Raw genomic sequence first — 22,058 nt, forward strand, 5'->3', positions numbered from 1 at the left:
ATATTTGCACTGTAAAAATTCACCTTATACAAGTACTGTTGTGCAATCTGTTTACCATGAAAATGTAACTTCCAAATGTAGATTTTTTTTGTTACATAAGTGTACTCAAAAACAAAACAATGTAAAACTTTAGAGCATACAAGTCCAGTAAGTCCTACTTCTTGTTCAGCCAACCACTAAGACAAATAAGTTTGTTTATATTTCTGGGAGATAATGCTGCCTGCTTCTTATTTACATCACCTGAAAGTGAGAACACACATTTTTGTAGCCAGCATTGCAAGATATTTACATGCCAAATATGCTAAACATTCGTATGCCCCTTCACGCTTCAGTCACCATTTCAGAGGACATGCTTCCATGCTAATGATGCTCGTTTAATGCCTTTTTTTAAAGATTTGTGACTGAACTTCTTAGGGGAGAACTTGTATGTCCCCCGCTCTGTTTTACCTGCATTCTGCCATATATTTCGTGTTTTAGCAGTCTCAGATGAGGACCCTGCATGTTGTTTGTTTTAAGAACACTTTCACTGCAGATTTGACAACATATAAAGATGGTACCAATGTGAGATTTCTAAAGATAGCTACAGCACCTGACCCAAGATTAAAGAATCTGAAGTGCCTTCCAATCGTTGGATCGTTATCAAGCAGAACCAGTCATTGGCATGAATGCGCATCCTCCGGAATGGTGGTTGAAGCATGAAGGGAAATATGATTTTTTAGCACATATGGCACATAAATATCTTGCAACGCCAGATACAACAATGCCATGCAAATGCATGTTCTCACTTTCAGGTGACACTGAAAACAAGAAGCAGGCAGCACTATCTTCTGCAAATGTAAACCAACTTGTTTGTCTGAGTGACTGGCTGAACAAGAAGCAGGACAGAGTGGACATGTGGGCTCTAAAGTTTTGCATCGTTTTATTTCTGAACGCTTTTTTTGTACATAATTCTACATTTGTGAGTTCAGCTTTCAGAATAAAGAGATTGCTCTACAGTACTTGTATTAGGTTAATTGAAAAATACTATTTCTTTTGTTTTTTACAGTGCAAATATTTGTAATAAAAATAATATAAAGTGAGCACTGTACACTTTCTATTGTGTTGTAATTGAAATCAATATATTAGAAAATGTAGAAAATATCCAAAAATATTTAAATAAATTGTATTCTATTACTATTTAACAGTGTAATTAATCTGGATTAATTTTTTTAATCACTTGACAGCCCTAAAATCAATTATACATCTTTGGGACTACAATTAAAACAAGTTATTGTAGACACTGGATGTTCCCCTCTTGACTAGGCTATCTGGGAAATTCAGCACAAAATTTGTGGAAAAAGTACCATTAGATTTAGTGATCATAAGTGATCAGGATTTTAATTTTATGCCTCATCTGAGCCTGACCTCCAATAATACAACATTCCTAATGCCATGAAAAAACATTGGTTCAGTTTCAGAGAGAAGGATGTCACCTATTAAATCAACAATATCACTGTGTATGCAACCTCGGATTTTCTTTAGTGGCGTTGGCCCAACTGAAATATGCTTAGCTAGTGAGAACTGATTAGATCACAGCTTGAAACATGGTATTAAAGTAAAAAGGGAGAGCAAACACATTTTCCCTTCTTGTGCTGGTACCTAGCATAATTTATTTAAATGTAATTTCTGAAACAAAGACTAAGTGTTCTATTTTTGGCTGAATTTAAACAATGTAAATAGATATTTCACCTGGTATCTGTGAGCATTGTATGACAGAACTTTACAATCAACATGACAAATAATTTCTACCTACCTGGCTTCATAACTACAAGATGCAATTTCAGCCATTGACAAACCAGAGATATCCAAGTCAGCTCCATTCATCTCAGTAGAATCCGGATTCTCCCCGATTGATGAGTCCAGTTTATCAGGAATTCTATTTTCTGCTTGGAAAATAATATTTTATATTTTGTTCTTATATTATTGTCTTAATGGTTCGAAAGACTTATTTAATTCACAAATAATCAATGGATTACAACTGAATTTTTTTCAGCAGTTTCTGTTCTCATATTTCTTCACAATATATTGGGGTTCACATCGTCCAATAACTGATTAGGTCAACGAAGAACTTACCCATATATTAACAGGACAGTGGAGGACAGTAAAATATGATGCTACTGAAGAATAACTATACTTTCTTTTTTTCCCACATTATCCGAGACCAACTTGTAGATGGCTAGTGGCCAATAAAATTCAGACTATGATAATACTGTGAGTTGAAAGAGCCGTTACTACCCTTAATGTGGTTGTAAAAAAAAATTTAATTGCCAAACTACTGACGTTTCTTCAAGCTTCAACCTATAAACTAAATGCAAGACACTCAGAGCTTATCAACCATTTGTCTGAACAAAGAATGTCATATTTACACCCATTTAAAAAAAAAATACAAGAATACAGAATTTCATTGTGTAATGCAATTCTACAGCTCAGCCTCCTTGTAACCTAGTACTGACATCTCTACTTTCTAGTAATTACTTAATCTAAACATCAAGTAACTTAATTTAGACACCTCAAATCAGAATTTTAAAAGTTAAATGAAATATCAAGAATATTTTCAGATCAGGAAATAAGCAAAATATGTAAGCCTGGCTGGATACTTATATGTCCTTCACAACTTTCAGCTTCATTGTTAAATTCATAAACAAAGTTTCAGTTACTGGCCTCTGATGATTCTCTTACTGGGATTCAAAAGCACCTGATTTAGAATATCATTCCAAACTTCCACTGGACCAAAATGATGCAACACTAAATAAATACTCCAATCTCAGACTATTAAAGAAAAGGATGAGACAGATCTTTAGCTAATTCTATAAAACCTACTTTGAATGAGCTAAGGCAAAAAGACTAAAGAATCATTCAAGCCAACTGAGTACTACATACATATGCAGAAATGAATGGTAGAGAGATACAGCAAATTGGGATAAAGTAAAGCATTCTCTATTCTAATCTGTTCAGATTCTTATTCTCTGCACATCAACATGGTATCTAAGTATCTCTAGATAAGCACACTGACTCTTAATGGTAGGTCAGCCAGAAAAATCGAGTAGCTGCAAAAAACCCAAAGCTCTTAAATCAAATCAAGAACTGAACTCTAAATGGTGAAATCTCAAAAGGACAAAAAGCTACTGCTGCTTTAAAGGAAAAGTATAATATACAACTTAGATTTGGTTTTCATTAGTGCAGTCTATTTAATACAATACACCTTTGTAATATAATACAACATACAAGTTATAGCTGCACAGTGCCACACTGCCCAATAATACTGCATGGCAATAACAGCTTACAGATTAACATTTTTAGTTTGAAAAGAAGTATGTTGCTATCTCCACATAAAGCTGGTTATCGGACCAAAGAAAGTGTTGTAATGGGGGGCAGAATCTGACTGATGTGGGCATCTGCCTTTCTACAGAATTTCTGCTAGTTTGTCTTTTTATTTCTGAAAAATTTGTTCTAATGTTTGATGGGCTCATTAAGTTACCTAAGATGTCGGAAGTTGCAAATGTATGAAGAACAAAATTGTGGCCCAAAAAAGATAAGAATGACAAGAACAACGTATTTAGTCTGTGCCTTCCTGTGCCCTGGCCTGAGATGTTGTTGTCATCTTGTCTATCTTCACTGGGCTCGCCGACCTTTTCCACAGCGTAGCAGAGCAGATCCCCCCATGAGCTGATGGAGTCACTTCATGTGAAATTCCGGGCAATGCAGAACACATTGTCCTCACTGGAAGGCAAGGTAGAGAATCTCTCATCAAAAGCTGGGAAACTAGACAAGTGCACGGTGAATGTGGAGCAACAAATGGAGAAATCAGAGGCCAGGCCCCCAAGTCTGCGAAAAAGAAATCGCTGAGAATAAATCTGAGTAATATGTAATTAAAACTGCTGCTCTTTAGAATGAAAATTGGAGATACTGGAGCGGAGGGAAAGAAAGACAAAAAACATCCATGTCTTGGACATCCTGGCTAGGAAAAGAGAGACCCCAACTTCTGAATTGTGTGTGTACACTAATTCCTTAGTTTTCGGACATGAATGTTAAAGAAGATATGAGAGTGTAATTTCTACCACTCAAGAAGCTGCTCCAAAATGGACATATAGGGTGAGAAAGACAACAAATTTTAAATTTAAAAGTTATATAGTTTTGGATGAATCCAAAAAAAGAAAAAAAGAAGTATTTCATAAATGATCCAAGATTCTACTGTTCCTAGATATTTGTCCAGCAAACAAGACCAAAAAGCAGGAACTAGTATCACTGAAGAAGCAATTTGCAAAAGCAATAGTTGAAGCTGCAGGAATCTGTACCTGGTCAAACTTAGTGAATCATAGATTTATGTATTTATTTTTTTCAATTTGGAACATTTATTTTTAATAAGCAAGTTCTGGAGAAGGAAAGATCAGAGAACAGTTTGGACAGCATGAGGCATCAAACAAATGAAGTTTGCTCCATACTGGAGACTCCATGTAAAAATGAATTTAAATAAAAAGAATATTTGGGCCCAATTTTCTTCTCATTTACACAAGTATATCCCCAACAGGTTGCACATGTTTAACAGAGCACAATTTGGCCTTTTGGGTTTTTGATATCTTTAGAAAATAGATTTAAGTTTGTTTCACATGATCCCACGTGCCTACTGGACCATATTTACATGCAGTGCACAGCATAATTTGTTCCTGCTGTGAAGTGCTTCATGTACACTATCTAGGATGTAGCAAAGTTAGAGTGGCCTATGCAATTCATAGTACCACCTTTCCAATTAATGCTACAAAGTAATGCTCAATCACTAAATTCACTTTGTTCTCCTCAAGAAGATAGTCTGATACATTTTTATGAAAATCCATAGTAGTCTCTCTTGATATAAGTTTGGCATGTTGAGATAAAATTAATAAAAGAGAGACTTTTAAAAAATGTAATGAACCTGTAGTTAATAAGATACATACTTTAAAAAGAGTGCCAGGGAGGGGGGGAAAAACAAAAACACACAAAAACTTTTGGCAAACTACAGGTTGTACAGTCGGGCTGTGCATTAAGAAAGAAAGAGCTGCCTGCCTGCCAATAAGGGAGGATGTTGAAGTAAAAGGACTGAATGTGCGCACTTCCAGAAAAAGCTGCTGCAATAAAGAACAATGAGTTTGTAACATACTGAACTTGAGCCCCAGTGAAACCTTGCACACTGAATATCACAGAAGAGATACTTTGAATTTGTGTATCACACACAATATGTTGTTCTTAGCTAATCTTCCTCAATTTTATCTAACTAACTAGCTTTCCAAGATGTTTCTAAATTGTAACAAATGACTTTCTTATCAATACACATTGGTCTGGAAAACGTTACAGAGTGCCTACATTTAGAACCGTGCTACGAACTGTTCACTGACAAAACTATAGCGCAACAAGGCTAAATCTCTATAAACAATAACTGCCCTTAATATAAACCACTCAGTCTTACACATGGCACCATGAATCAATTAGATTAAGTTTGAACATCCTGAAAGGCACTAAGAAAAGGTGGAGCGACAATGGGTTCTACATTTTTTACTTTCTTCCTGTTTTAAACTGTGATTATGCTATTGCAAAACAACAAAGGGCATCTATTATGGCAGATATCTGCTTTCCATTTTTCTTCCAAGATCTGCTTAATTTATTCACAAGGCCAACTTTTTACTGTTAATACTACAGAAACAATACAGTTGTGGAAGATCAAACTATTCTATTCTACCTTGCAAATCAACAAAATTACTAACTGTGGTATAAATTCTAATCCAACACTATTTGTTGATTCTGCTGCTGGAGTAAGAAGTGAAAAACAATCTGATTTCCAGAAATCAAGCTGAAATTAAATGGTAGCGGTTAGAAACCTCTTTACACATCTAAACTGAGAAAAAATAATAAAATAACTGGGAAAATATATATATAAAACAAGCTATTTATTTTTAGTGTGTCACTTTTTTCCCCACACTAAACATAATTCAGGTTGTATAAACAAACCTAGTCTTCAATGCTGTCTTACAAGTCATTTATTGTTGACACTTGTATATTGCTACTTAGGAACACAAAATGTAATGAAAACAGTTTCTAAAGTACCGTGGGAGAATGAAAATTTTTTTAACAAACAACAGATGCCTGTCTTTTGAGGGAACAATCTTTATAGTGAGGACAGAATTCATTCAAGTCTTCAGGGGCTTTCCAGCAACTGATATGTTCTAAAAGGAAGCTACATTAAGTCTACAGGTTCAGGCATATACAGCTCAAAGACTTATAACTATATTTAAGCAGCCAATTTCTCATTGGTCACATACTGCTGTTTCTACAGTTCTATTCTGTTTTTTAATAAGTCCTTTTAGCAACCTTAACTTTTGATATTTTGTACTGGCTCCTCTGTGATATATTGTTACTCAGGTGCAAGTGATCACAGATGGTCCATGTTTATCTTATTTTCAAACTGGACACACACATTTATGGAAGCACTATACTTTATTCCCATCCCTAATGAAAAAGGAAATAAAAAATAAACTACCCTAAAATATACCCCCAGTCTCAACAAAATTAATTAGCAGAACGTAATGATGCCAAACTATTACAGAAGCAATTTATAATGTTAGAGACCACTATCCTGTCAAAAATGAATCTCTCTAAAGTCAACTCAATGAAAAGAATTTATCCTTAATTTTCTACTACTTTAATGAGAGATTCTTCATCAGCACTGTGATTTTAAAATGAGACTCATTTTTGTACCTGCTTTGCCATTCAATATCTTATTCTGGTAATACTGCCATTCCAGCTGTGGGTTTGCACCAGGGCGAAGTGGTGCCCTTCCAGCACCTCTGTTGCTTGTAACAGCCACTGGTTTTCCTGTGAAGAATAATTAAAGTCAGTATATAATAAACATTTACACTAATAGCACACCAAGGCAAAGTTTCTGACAATGTTTACTTTAATTTTGTTCACTTCTTTAAACACCATTCTTTCAGAGTTATCTAATCTTCTGGCATTAGGAAAGCAGCAGTTAAGGAAGCGACATGCTTTAGAAACAATAGTTTAGTTAACTGGTTAAAATCTTGTGTCAAAAGGAGAAAAAAAAGAGAGAAATCTTTTGAAACAAACACTAAAAATCCAGCTATGCTAGTTTGTGTATAAGGACTTACCTAAACAGATGATGCACAGTTTAACTAGACATCTGATATTGTACCAATTTAGTTGAACCATTACAACCTCTAGGCATTGCCATCTTACATCAGTTTACCTTGCCCCTGTCACTTAAGAATAGCAAGCTAAAGTTAAAAATTTAAATTAGTATAAAACAGTCCACACACAAAGGTGTAACAGTTTAACTAAAATGGTGAAAGACTAGTAAGCCAGTCATAACTGTATGTTTAGATCAGGTCTAACCTCTGACCATTCTGGCCTAGACTTTCCCCATTTTAATCACCTCTGAACTTTTCCACAGTTGTTGTCTCTTTCGGGATGAATTTTTTTGGAACACTTCAGCACAAACAGTGCAACCACTTCCATGAACAGGTTTAAAGAACAGATTGTATTTTTTTATGTTTGCAAATCTATTTTTAATTTTTATATAAAATGTTAAAAGCTCTAGCCCCTCTTCAGAACCTGGAACAGAGATTTGAAATTTGGCAGAGGGATAGCCCTGATGTCAGAGAGGCACCTGCGTCCTTACGAAAATACATTCAGATCTGGCAGACTTATAAACTTATGAAATTTGCCATTTTCAAAGTAGAGCTAACCAGTAAAATCTCTGAACATTCCATCTGCATTGAACATGCTCCCCAGCCTCAGTGAGCATGCTCCCTTGCCTCAATGTCCCTTTGTATGCACATTCTCCCAGACCCCACAGCAAAAGGTATATAAAATCATGAGTGATGTGGAGAAAGTGGATAAGGAAAAGTTATTTACTTATTCCCATAATACAAAAACTAGGGGTCACCTAATGAAATTAATAGGCTGCAGGTTTAAAATAAATAAAAGGAAGTTCTTCTTCACGCAGCACATAGTCAACTTGTGGAACTCCTTACCTGAGGAGGTTGTGAAGGCTAGGACTATAACAATGTTTAAAAGAGAACTGGATAAATTCATGGTGGTTAAGTCCATAAACGGCTATTAGCCAGGATGAGTAGGGAATGGTGTCCCTAGCCTCTGTTTGCCAGAGGATAGAGATGGATGGCAGGAGAGAGATCACTTGATCATTGCCTATTAGGATCACTCCCTCTGGGGCATCTGGCATTGGCCACTGTTGGCAGACAGATACTGGGCTAGATGAACCTTTGGTCTGACCCAGTACGGCCGTTCTTATGTTTTAAAAGATCTGGACAGGTACAGCAATAGAATGTCTTTTGGCCTACAGGAAAATGTACTGAGCTAGGATCAAGGAGACAAGGAGTCCTATTCTTTCCTTTTCCACTTGACAGCCCTTAATAAGCAAAAGGCCACATACCGCTTACCTTAGAAGACAGGCAAGCATAATTCTCACTATTTACAGATGGGGTAAACAAAACAAAAACAAAAATCATATTTGGTATCCACGCTGCCTTTCAGAATGCTTGTGCCAAATCTGTATGATTATCTGTTCTGTCTGTAACCATGCAACCACTTCTCCTTCAATAGCCAGGACTTAACCCCAGGATTTCTGATTCCCAACATTTCTCTGCTCTCTGGCAAACAGTTGCATAAGACACTGGAAATGATAACTGCATAATATTACTACCAGTTACTCCTTTAGTTTATCAGGTAGAGATCTGTGCAGAAGTTGTAAATCCACAGCATTCGTAGCCCGCTGATGACCCATGCAGGAGATATTCAAAACAGTTCCATATGTAATTTCTGTTCCTGAGGTTTAGCCCTCTCCCCTCCCAAAAAAGTCACCCTAGGAAATTACATAGGATAAAATGTTAAAAATCCATTAAGGGTTGCAAAATCAGGCACCCCTAAGTTAGGAAATACTTGAATTCATGTTGCCTATGTTTAGGGTGACCAGATGTCCCGTTTTTGGGACTTTTTCTTATATAGGAGTCTATTACCTCCCATCCCCTGTCCCATTTTTTTCCACAGTTGCTATCTGGTAACCCTACCTATGCTTAATAATAAATAATAATAATAATAAAAGATAAGTCATCCCAACAGGATTCACATACAGCCCAGCTTTCTCCCTGTTTCTAGTTTTGGAGGGCTATGTATCTCCAGTTTTCATCATTTCACACCACTGGCTACTCGGAGTAGGGAAAATATTTTCTTTTTTTTTCCTTGGTACTAAATGTTGGAAAGAAGGCAATAAGAATTCCATTCTGTTTCTTCCACACGTATCCACTGAGTGTGGCGCACTGAGCAATATGACCTGGCAATACGAGCAGTGTTCTCATACCATCAGGCAAACTTCTTAGAAGAAAAGCACTCACCAAATCAACTTTCCTTGTTGTTAGCAACTGCATTTTCAGTATTGTATAAGTGATTTTTCACATTGAAAAAATATATGAAAACTGACCTTTGAGATCAGGCCTATTTCGAATACCCACTGATACAAAGAAGCAATCCATATCCATGTGCATTATACAGCGCTGATGCTTGGATGAACTTAAGACAGAAACATTACCTGGTATAAACAAATACAAACACATTTTGAAACCTAATTTACAATTTTTGCAGTACTCATGTTAGTCATCAAGGACTGATAAGATGTTTCCAAATACAGCAAAGTTTTTTTTATAACCTTCCCCATCCAACTATTAAACTGCCTTAAAAGAAAAAATGAAGTTTATACTATTCAGTGCACTAAAATAATAGAATGCAATATAACAACGTAGTGGAAAGGTAGCTATAAGTTTAAAAACAGTATAATGTCTACTAAGCGAGGCATCATATCCCATGTTATCTCTTATGGTCTCACAAGTAACATTCTTCACCTTGTTAAAACAAGTCTGTTTCCAGGAGTTTACTATATATACTAATAATTCTTAATTTTCACCATGCTAAAATTCAATCTGCAATGGAATGCTTCTTCAGTTTTTGATCAAAGGTCAGAGCAGTCATTATCTCTGCACAATCTCTTCTCTGTTCACAGGTGTACCTAAACAGGTGTAAACCCTAGCACAGGCAAGAAAAACAGCTATAAGCTGCAATTTACACTGATGCAGCTTACTCCTGCTTGAAGCTGTGGTAAGCTCCATCAGATCAATGATCACTTACAGTAATTTCCCCATGTACACTATAGAATTCGAACTGGTGCAGTTACACTGGTGGCTGGTCACCAACCACTGAAATTGGAGCAAATCCCAAGTGTGGACAATACCTAACAATCCATCGTGAAAAAGTATTTCAGATCAAGAAAACTAAATTGCTTCATTTGTCAATTGGCAAAGGATGAGAGGAAATTAACTGTTTTTAAGGCCCTGCTTTCAAACATTTAATTATTTTATCTCATCTATCATCTGTCTTTATTTTTTTAAAGAAAAATATTGCTCAATATTATACAATTAGGGAAAACAAAGGAATTCATAATGACAGTTTGATAGCTTAAAGAAATAAAAATCTCTGCTAGAAGTAATGGTCTCCCTTTCATCCTTAATTAGGAAGAATAGCTCTGCATGTTCAAGAAGATACTGCTAAGATATAAAATGCAAAATAATCTTTAGGCTACTACTATACTTAAAATATTTAAGTTCTGGTCATCTTGTTCTTTACATGGATGCCTTCAGTATGGCATCTGCATGCACTACAACACACTTACAGAGCCAATTTTTGTTCTAGACCAGATCAGATGAAGAAGGGTCACAAAGATCCAAGAGCATGTAGCAGTCTTGCTAAAAAATTCTCATTTCGACTATAGATCATTTCCAACTGCTAATCAACTTAGAAATCTTCAGCATGAACTGTAAGTAGCAGCAAGTTAGATTTTCAAAGAAAAATGTAAGAACAAATACCATCCTTTGTTTGTATAGATAAAAGTGTTTCTCCTCAAGAACCCAGAATAGTTTGGCAATCTCTGGAAGAATTAATAATTCTACCGAAAAGATTTGCGTTTACAACTGAATTTCATATTAAGTCCCAATTTGCTTTTAAAATTAAAAAATGAAGACTTTCATTTATCAAAATCACGTAAGTAGCTATTTCATATAATCTCACTTTTGAATACAGAAAGCTCACATTTAATCTTGATCAGCTGCCTATCATAAGAATGAAGGAATAGAGAACCTTTTTAAGTAAAACTGTCAAACAAATATCTACCTGTGTCAGCTATCGTAAGTGCAGACCTGCCCGCTTTCAATTTTTTTATCTTTTCCCTTCCCGGAAAGACACCATTGTTTTTTCTCTGCAGGGTATTGACAAATTCTGTCAATTCACACTTCCATGTAGATATGTGATGCAGTCTTGAACGAGAGTAAAAGTCAGAAATAAAACTGCAGTCTAAAGGTTTGGACAATGATGAGGGAGCGGCCTTGCTATGAGTAGGTACTGAAGAAGTGCTTTTTGTGCTTAAAGGCCCCTGAACAGTGGAGTGGTGAGCACCATTTATTTTAGTATTACTGTGCAAAGATGAAGATGAGAATGAATTACTCGTAGTCCTATGTGGATTCTTTAAAAGATCTGTGTTTTTGTTGCTTTCCTGCAACTGCTGCATAGTGCAGTCTCTAAAGTCAGTGATGCCTTTTTCAGTCTTCCCCTTCTCCTGCACAGAGCTTGGAGAGAACCTGTTTGCAACTCTGTTGCCAGTGGGCACCATGCAATCCTGTGACTGTAAGGCACTGGTAGAATTGAGAGTATGTCCATTAAAAACGGCAGTGCTGTCTCTGTGATGCTGAATTCCATTTTGTTTCCCCCCAGGAAAGACCTGCTCCAGCTCCATAAAGCCTAAATCTTCACTATCTTCTTTCTCTTCCTCATTCCAGCTACTGATTCCATTGGCTTTGATTTCATTTTCAGTCTCATACTTTTTTATTATGCAATTTCTAGAACATACAAGAAAATGTCATTTAATAATCTTACAGAAAGCAAAGATACAGTTAATCAAGAAGTAATTTTAAGTATTTACATATACATATGCAAATAATATATATAATTTAGTGATTCTGAATGCTCACATGGCCAACTCCTGGTAGGTTACTAGAGGTAGAAGATTATATGACTTTATTACTAAGTTTGAACTATGATCTTTCATCACAAAAGTCAGTATTTTGTGTACACAAACTTTTGCAGATTCGCTATAATATTATTAATATAAGAGTTAAAGATCACTCCTGCATTAATCATGCTCTCTCATTAGTAAGGCAACTTTCTCTGGATTTACAGATATCATATTTGACGAAAGAACATGAGCAACACAGTAATTGGGATTTTTTTTTATTTATTTGCTTTTTTAAAAAACATAACCACTCCTTGGACAGCACTAATAATATAAGGCTGCTGGAAGGGAATATTTTCCATTTTATCCAAAGATGCAATTTTTATACTCTTTGTATAATAGAAAATGTTCATTGCAAAGATCAAAAACTTATTTCTCCTTTTTGGAGGAAGATTTAGGATAGTTTGTTGAAAACCATTTGGTTTTCTCCTAAGCAAAACTTGTTCCAGATCTATAAACTCAAAATAGTAACAGCTTTTGGAGATTTGTTTTCTTTAAGCAAAACTGTTTGCATGTTATGCATGTATAAAAATAAATAGCAAGTGTTGTGCCACAGGTACATTAGATATTTACTTTTACCTTGATACTGTGAAGACAAAACTTTTACCTCAAAGAGTACTACTATAATAATACAAATGAATATAAGCGTGATTAAAATTAGACTTTAAGAGTTAAGTGGATTCTTGGTCTATAGAGAAACCTATATATTCCCACAGAAAGCCATTTAAACAAACATTCAAAAAAAAGTGATTGGTAATTAGCTACTTGACATGCAAATAAAACCAGAAAGATAATTAACTGTGATAACAATTCATCTAAGATTAATGTAGTTTATAATTGCAGTAATCAACAATATTTTGGAATAACTATATGTTTGGGAAGCTGTTGTTTCCCAGTGGCACTGACTTAAAAGTCATAGTATACAGTAAGTTTTAAAATTCAGAATGGTTATGTTAGACCTTTATGAAAGTCTGAATATTCTTTTCATCCCCAAATTATTACCAGTGTAATATTAAACTAGGGTTTAGGTTACTATATTATCACCTACAGATGAATGTAAGGAAAAAAGAAATGTTTCTCATGTATATATACACTGTAGGAGCACTTTCATTGTCACTAGCTATAGGTCCAATTTCAATAATAAACTGAATCCTCCTTGAGAGTAGCTATACAGGATTAGGTCTACAATTTACTAAAACAAGTATTAAATGACTTTTTGTGTGACATATAGGAACATAAACTACTATTCTGAATCTGACCTGGGCCCATCTAATTCAATATCCTGTCTCAGACTACAGCCAATACCAGATGTGTCAGAGGATTCTGCAAGACACACCAAAAATGGACAATTATGGAATAACCTGCCGACAGGGAGAGATTTCTTCCTAACCTCCCTCCCAAATCAGTTAGAGACTAACTTGTACCTACAAGGGTTTATTCTCCCCCCAATTTTGTTCTTTATAGTTTTAAAATCCTTTATAATATAGTTCGTTTTCCTTATCCATACAAATGTTCTCCCTTTGAGTTTTGCTAAATTCTCAGACGTAAAAATGCAGTGCAACATTTTAAACTTATTTTTTTCAGCTATATTCATTTATACTTGCTCCAAAACCTTTACCAAAAGGAATAATTATCTCAATGTATTATTCTTTTTAAACCAAAGACCTAATTTCAATATCATTGGTCAGATTCTCTTAATGTGTGCAACACATATTGTTTCCATACAGCTGTGTGCTACACCCATTGTGTTGTACAGTAGAAACATTATGGAAAAGCATGGTACAGAGGCCAAGGCACTGGACTCAAAAATAGGATATCTTGGTTCTTCAAGTCCCAGTTATGGGACCCTAGACAACTTATTTCATATCTCTATGCCTCTGGTTTTCCATCTGTAAAATGTGGATAATGACACTTATCTCAAAGTATTTTACAAAGGAGGTTAAGTGATAAAATATCAGAGGGGTAGCCATGTTAGTCTGGATCTGTAAAAGCAGCAAAGAATCCTGTGGCACCTTATAGACTAACAGACGTTTTGGAGCATGAGCTTTCGTGGGTGAATACACTACTTGTCAGATACATGTAGTGGTTCAGGGATGTTATATACTGCAAGCAAGCTAGAGATAATGAGGTTGTTAATCAGGGAGGATGGGCTGTCTGAGCAGCTGAGGTGTGAAAACCAGGGAGAGGAACGGTTTGTAGTTGGCAAACCATTCTCATGTCTTGTTTAATCTGAACTGATGGTGTCAAATAGATAATTTTGCAGATGAATAAGCTGCAGTTTCCTTTTGAAGTCTGGCTGATAGTTTTTTGTGCAGGATGGCCCTTAGGGTCTGTATAGTGTGGCGGGAGGTTGAAGTGCCTCCTACAGGTTTTGTATATTGCATTAATTTACCTTGATGTGTCCATTTCTTCTTTTCTTGTAGCAGACTGTCCGTTTGGGCCCAATGTACATAGAGAGGGGCAGTTGTGGCATACGGATGGCGTTTTACATTGGGAAGTGGCAGGTGATGAAACCGGGATGGTGTGGCTGATCTGGTGTAGGTCGTGATGGTGTCATAGTGTGATGAAATGGGCGAGTGTGGCATCGATGTTTTGGCTAATTACGAACTACAATACCGACGAGGAAATAAGGAACAGATCAACAGAGACCAATGTGTACCGAAGCCTCTTAGCAGAGACAAACCAAGAAGAAACCAAGGGCACTCACTGGCATACATACAGTCCCCAGCTAAACCCTCAACGGATCATCGGGATTTACAACCCTCTGGACAATGACCACCCACTTTCACAGGCTTGGGTGGCAGGCCAGTCCTCACCCAGAACACACCTGTCCTGAAACATATTCTCACCAGTAACTGCAACACCGACATAGAATCTGCTCAGGAACTAACCATGATCACAACCTCGATTGCCAACTCTGCCCACAATCTAACCCAGTGACACTATCACAGACCTAACCAGATAGCCACCATCACGGTTCATTCACCACTGCAGTCCACCATGTAATATACGCCATCCTATGCAGCAATGCCCTCTGCTATGTACATTGGCCAATCGGACAGTCCTCAGGAAGAATAAATGGACACAATCAGATTTAGGAATGGCATATCAAAACCTGTGGAAGAGCGTCAACCTCCTGGCCACCTATAGCCGACTTAAGGGGCCTCTGCGCAAAAAACTTCATGGCCAGACTTCAAAGAGAAACTGCTGAGCTCAGTTCATCTGCAATTTGACACATCGTTCAGGATTAAACAAAGACTGTGAATGGTTTGCCAATACAGAAACCGTTTCTCCTCTTGGTTTCACCCTCAGCTGCTAGAAGGGCCTCATCCTCCCTGATGAACTAACTCAATTATCTCTACTTGCTTGCATATATAACCTCCCTGGAATTTCCACTACATGCATCTGACTGAAGTGGGTATTCACCCACGAAGCTCATGCTCCAAAACATTTGTTAGTCCATAAGGTGCCACAGGATTCTTTGCTGCTTTTAAGTGATAAAATGTTATACAAGTATTATCATTCTAAACTGATTATAGCTGACCGATCAACAGCTTTGTCAGTATTAACAAACTGGAAACACTTACACTCTGTTGTTGAGCTCTTTAGCTATATTGCTAGGACCTGGCATAAGATCTTCAGGTTTGCATATGGTATTAAAGTTGAGACCTTTCTGAACACTTGACTGCTTCGTGTAAAGCTGATATGGAATGTATGAGAGGAGATGTCCGGCTTTTATGCTGAAACAGAAAAGAAGCAAACGTTTATCACTCAAGGCTTTCAGAAAAATATGTAAACTAACATTATCTTAGTTATAACAGGCTAATACTTTGATCATTACAATTTGCTGTCTAGCTATACGTGCTTTTCTCTGCAGTCCGTTAAGTGTCCATATATTTCAGTTGTTATCTGAACCTCTAAAGAGTTGATGTATTGCACCTAACTGGGGAAAAATTGTTTTGAATTTTTAAAAAATGTAAGAAGTGCAAGGTATGAAATGAGGATAGAGTAAGTAGGATGACAATAAAATTGATAAATACTTTACACACACTGAACTGCTAACAAGAATTTTAACCATTGTTCAAGAAGTCTAGAAAGTAAGCATATAAGATGTGAACATCACATTTATTTTTTTATTTGAAGTACAGTTACTCCTCACTTAAAGTCATCCTGGTTAACGTTGTTTTGCTGCTGATCACTTAGAGAACATGCTCATTTAAAGTTGCGCAATGCTCCCTTGTAATGGTTGTTTGGCAGCTGCCTGATCTGTCCAGTGCTTACAGGAAGAGCAGCCTGTTGTAGCTAGCTGGTAGGGGCTTGGAACCAGGGTGGATCAGCGGCCCCCGTCAGCTCCCCGATCCCCTAAGTTCCCTGTGCGGCAGCCACCCAGCAGGCTATCAATTGCTGGCAGTTCAGCTGTCCCTCCCTGCACTGCCATGTGCTGCTCTTGCCCTCTGCCTTGGAGCTGCTCCTGGGAGCCTCCTGCTTACTGTGCAAGGGGTGGGAGTGGGAAGGGGGCTAATATCAGGGTGTCCCCCTCCCCACCGTTCCAGCCCCCTGCTTATCCCATTTCCATAGAGTGGGGGGGGGGCGCGCACGACAGGGCTCAGGACAGAGGAAGGGAGCATGCTGGCAGCAGCGACTGTCTCAACTTCCTGGTCTACTTAAAAAGGCAATCTACTTAAGAGTGGTTCAGCGTACTTAAGGGGACAATGCACCTCTCTCTCTCTCACACACACACACACACGGTATGTGTCTCTGTCTGCCATGCTGTCTCCCCTCCCTCCATTCGTGCTGCCTTGTAGAGGGTGAAGCTACGTTAACAACGTGTTAACCCTTGAAGGCTCAGCTGAGTTCTAGTTCATCATTTAGCAGTAAGGCATTCCATGGGAAATATCCCACCCTCTGACTTCACCACCTCAACCAAGCTTCGCAATCATCATTGCTGTGTACAGCATTAAATTGTTTAAAACTTATACGGTGAAAAAAAATTCTCTGGAACCTAACCCCCCCATTTACATTAATTCTTATCAGGAATTTGGATTTGTTTAACATCATTTCACTTAAAGTCGCATTTTTCAAGAACATAACTACAACGTTAAGCGAGGAGTTACTGTACAAGAGACCTAAATTAAGCACACTTACCACAATAACTGCTATACAAGTATAGCCAAAAAAATTGAACAAATATTCATTCAGCAGATTTGATCACAAAAAGCAAGGAGCTTTAAAAGGGGTCAGTACATAAATTTTAGTTTATTGGCCTGATGGACATCAATATTTCAGTTCCAAATTCTGGATTTCAAGTACTTCATATTCACAATATAATAGAAATGTTATCAACTAATTGTCTCAGATCAATGCTGCGCTGGGAAATCCATTTAACTCTGTACACGGTAATAGACAGATGCACTCCACGGGGAAAAAAACAAAAACAAATCAGAGATGGGAATTTCACTAGGATCTGATTCACCTTTAAAAAGTTCCCTCAGTTTCTGGAATTCTACATGCTCAAATGTCCCCTCCTGTAAGGGAATATACTGGCAGTGAAGAGAAAGTCTCCAGAGGTTCTTCTCATGAAAATTTGTCATTGATCATTCCAGTTCCATGCTTCTAGTACATCCTGTCTCTACCCACCAGACCTTTACTATTAGGCCTTGGAGAAGCTGGCAGCTTCCTCAGGAGCCCTTCTCCTTTAAAGTGGGATCCTGACAACAACAAAAACGCACCCAGAATGAGATTTTATCTTTCCTTCCTGATCACTGTTTGTGGTGGTGGTGGAGATGATGTGCTCCCTTCCTAGCCATTACCCCTTCTCCTGACCACAGGCAGATCTCCATACTGCACTCTCGAACAGAGGTGTTGCTGGTGTGGAAGTCCTTTTTACCCCAGGAAGGATGAGATACATATGAGAATCAAACAATCAGACTAGATTCAAAGCTTTTACGAGAGATTAAACAGAGAGAGATGATTTATTAAAACCATTTATTAACACCTCAATACTTTTTCTCCATGATCTATTTCCTAACTAGCTTAGACCTGTACTTCATTAAGGGACTTAGCAGGGGAAAAAGCCTCTATTGGCTGTCATGTTACAATTAGGGAAGAATGTAGAGGGAGATCATGTTACCCAATTAGAGAAACAAACTAGTTAGCATTTTTAGAGAGAACTGGGAAGGTTTCTAGGGAAAGGTGTAATCAAAACAGCTACAACAGAGAAAGTCCCCAAAACAGATGAATTAAGTACATTTTGATTCATTTATACAATTTAAATGACATTCCTTTATGAATACTCTGAATTAAATGACATTTCAAACCTTTCAGGTATAAAAAATGTTGGTGTAGCAATCAAGCATTTATACTCCTGAAGTATGAAATTTTTTTTCATATCACATGAACTTGAATAACTCAAAGTAACAGTCACAAAATTATCCTGACAACTTTGAGTACACACACGGTACTTTATACTGGTATTTTCTAGGCTGAGATTTTAGCCATTGGTATAGCTACATCGGTCACACACCTACCACAGACACTATCTGCACTGCGATAGCTCACTCCAATTTCAAGCTGTATTACACTGCAACAACAGCTAAAATCCCAGTGTAGACAAGGCCCCAGTGGGTATGTCTAGACTGGTGTAAGTCTCAGAGCCCTTGTCTACAGACCTGATCTCATACTACTGTGGTAAAAACAGCTGCATAGATGTTTCGGGTTGGGCTAAAGCCCAAAGGTCTACACAGCTGTTTTTAAAGCCCTAATACAAGCCCAAATCTATAGACCCAGGACCTGAAACTCTCTGTCACAAGTTTTAAAGTGCAATCTAGACATGCCAATGACCTCCTGGAGTAATTAATTCCATAGGCTGATTATCTGCTTCATAAAACAGTATTTCCTTTTATTATTTCCAAATCAAACTTACAAAATTGCCATGAAAATGTATTGGCCTAGGGACAATATCTATTATCCCACCCTTTACTACTGGGGGGAAAAATGTCCTTTTATTCATTCATCTGGGGAGGAGACACACAACCCTAGCTAGCTCTGGGGAAGAGAGGAGCAGAATTTTGTGAGGCTATGCTAAACAGACTTCCCTTTTATTTCTAGTTTTTCCTCCTTCTTGTATTATTGAATGAGATTTTAAAAAAACACATAGGACGTTGTCAATTTCCACTGTGTTCTTAGTAAAACTGCAATTCCTCTCTTAACTTTTACGATCTATTTTCATATTTAAAACCACTAACAATTTTTGTATCACCATATTCAGCACCTTTCTAACCTCTGCTATATATCTTTTCTTTGAGAGATCTTCTAGTTTTTCAGATCTACCATTATTTTGTAAAACAAAATTTGTATTATAATACATTCATTTCAATGTGCTGAAACATCCTATTTCCTTCAATTGCTGAGATGTTTTGATAATTTCAGCTCATGTATTGCTTTACATTTATACTTGATATATTTCATCCACAATGATGTTCCTCAATTCCTGTGTGTTAAAATCTGCCCAGAATGACTCATAACCCCCTGAAGATTTTACTAATCTAAACAATTAAGTTATCAAACTTCAGTTTTCCACTTACTTTCTCTGCCAATTAAGATTCTGATCTTTCAAGCTGCTGCATTCTCAATTCACATTGGAGTCACTAGTGCCTCAAAGGATCAAGCCTTAATATATTAACAGTTCCAACACTTAATTTCAACCTACTATTAACTGACCTTTACTATAAAGAACTGTTCACGTTGACTTTTTTTTAAACAAACACACAACTTAATCAATTTTTAATCTTGTCATAATATTTCCTTTTTCCATCATTTTCTAATTGTTTTTTATGAGAAAAGTCTTATTAAAAGCGGTTGAAAAGCCAATTGTATTATATCCCTCCAGTCAGTATTTTCCATGTTATTACATTTTTCAAAGAACAAATATGTTGGAGAGATATGATATCCCTTAAAGAACTTGAATTGGTTTGAGTGTATCAGTTTATATTTATTCTAGTATTTTACTTTATGCTTAATTACAAAAGAGGAGCAGAGGTTTCCCCTGGAAACTAGGGGAGTCTCACCAGACTAATTTCTGGAATCTCTTGGCAACATTTTTTTTTTTTTTTATAAAGAGATGTATCATGTTGGCAAATTTCCAGTCTTTAAAAAGATGTGGTTAGAATCTCTCTTCTTAGGTATCTTCACTATTTCTCTTAGAATGATCAGATTGAATTAGGTTTAGGGTTAATTCTGCTTACATCAGAACTTGGAGGCTTTGATCCAAACTGTCAGAGAACACTAGATTTGAAGCCCAGAAGCGACTATTAGATTACCCTGCCTGACCTATATATCAAAGGCCATTAAATTTCATCCAATTACCCCTGTACTGAGCGGTTACTTGTTTGACTAAAGCATATTTTCCAGAAAGGCATTCTGTCTTGAAAATAGCAAGAGGTGGAAATGGTAGTTTATTCCACTGGGTAATCACCCTCACTGTTTCAAATTAATGACTTATTTCTAATCTGAATGAATCTGTCTTCACCTTCTAGCCAACAGTACTTGTTATGACTTTCTCTGCTCTCAGATTAAAGAGCACTCCTGTACCCAGTATTTTCTCTCCCATGAAGGTGTCTATACATTAATCAAGACATCTCTCAATCTTTTTGACAAGATAAACAGATTGAGCTCCTTCTCCAGCCCTTGAATAATTTTTGTGGCTCTTGTCTGCATCTTCTTCAGTTATTCAACATACTTTTAAAAATGTGGACACCAAAAATAGGGGAGGAGAGGGAAGGGAAGGAATAGGCCTGTTGGTCTACTAGCCAGAAATCTCCTGTTAACCAGTTGCCTCCCATCATCCTGTTGAGGTGGAGTCCTGAATCTGTAGTCCTCCCAAGAAGTGAGAACATAAAGTGAGAACTTCTTGCATAAAACAGGAACTACACAGGACTGAGTTCCCTTCCAGTTGGCATAACTTCCATGGGATTGGGGCTATCCTCCTAACAGCTAAAGGAAGGCAGAAACAAAGATGGGGGAGGGGGAAAGTACGCAGAAATAACAAAGCTGGAAGGCAGCGTAGGGCAGTCAAGCAAAATTAGACCATTTGGGCGTCCCTTCCACTTTCATCCACTGCACTGCCTGTTCCTCCCTGACTCCCAAGCCAGGGGAGAACAGGGAGTGAGGAACCCCTTCCCTACTTTGTATGGGGCCCAAGGAACATCAGGAGATACACGGGACACAGGGTTGGGGTTCTTCACTCCCGAGGACTACCTCCTCCATCTCTGAACCCTGACAAGCTTTAATGGGCACTTCAGTGTTCAACAAGCCTACTAGGCTTGTCAGCCCAAATGAGCCTGACACACAATCAGATAGGCAGCAGTTGGTTAAAAAACCTAAGGCTCATGGGTGGCATACCAGGGTAAGGGAACTTTCACTCCTTATGAGTAAGGCTGCGAGTCTTTCATGGAAGTCATGGATTCCATGACTTTCCGGGACCTCCTTGACTTCCACAGCTGCAGTGGCTCATATGGCTGACCCCAGGGCCAACCGAGAAGCTGGGGCAGTCCTGGGGCCTGCCATACCAGCTGCTGTGGCAGCGGCCCCAGGCAACTGGTCCCAGGCACTGCCCCAGAGCAGTGGTCCGGGAGCAGCGGTAGCAGGGCCCTGAGCCAGAGCCCCCTAAGCAGCAGTGGCAGGGTCCCGGGCTGCCCCCTCCCCCAGGAGCAGCAGCAATCACTGGAGCACTCCGCCTCCCCCCGCCCAGCACCAGTGTCCACTGGAGCACACCTCCCCAAGCACCTAAGATTTAGTTAGGGGTATTTTTAGTAAAAGTGTAACAGCTATATTTAGTGGCAACTAAACATGTTTTAATTATTATCAACCAATGACAATCAACCTTTAAGAATTAAAGTACAAA

At 37.7% G+C, this 22,058-nt stretch overlaps 1 protein-coding gene across 12 annotated transcripts in view; it reads right to left on the minus strand.

Annotated features, from left to right (window-relative positions):
* REV1 (REV1 DNA directed polymerase) overlaps window positions 1-22,058 on the minus strand; it is a 109,416-nt gene that overhangs the window by 53,002 nt on the left and 34,356 nt on the right. For 5 of the 12 annotated variants that reach the window (XM_032765406.2, XM_032765409.2, XM_032765404.2 and 2 more), the window contains 5 exons: window positions 15,745-15,897; window positions 11,263-11,984; window positions 9,524-9,631; window positions 6,766-6,882; window positions 1,793-1,925 (listed from right to left, as the gene is read on the minus strand). In XM_032765406.2, coding sequence (XP_032621297.1) covers window positions 1,793-1,925; window positions 6,766-6,882; window positions 9,524-9,631; window positions 11,263-11,984; window positions 15,745-15,897 — 1,233 coding nt within the window. Of the gene's footprint in view, window positions 1-1,792; window positions 1,926-3,517; window positions 3,717-6,765; window positions 6,883-9,523; window positions 9,632-11,262; window positions 11,985-15,744; window positions 15,898-22,058 lie in introns of those variants that run through there. The other 7 variants (XM_075061013.1, XM_075061001.1, XM_032765405.2 and 4 more) reach the window with 5 other exon arrangements.

This window comes from Chelonoidis abingdonii, chromosome 1 (genome assembly GCF_003597395.2).
Source record: "Chelonoidis abingdonii isolate Lonesome George chromosome 1, CheloAbing_2.0, whole genome shotgun sequence".
Lineage (NCBI taxonomy): Eukaryota > Metazoa > Chordata > Testudines > Testudinidae > Chelonoidis > Chelonoidis abingdonii.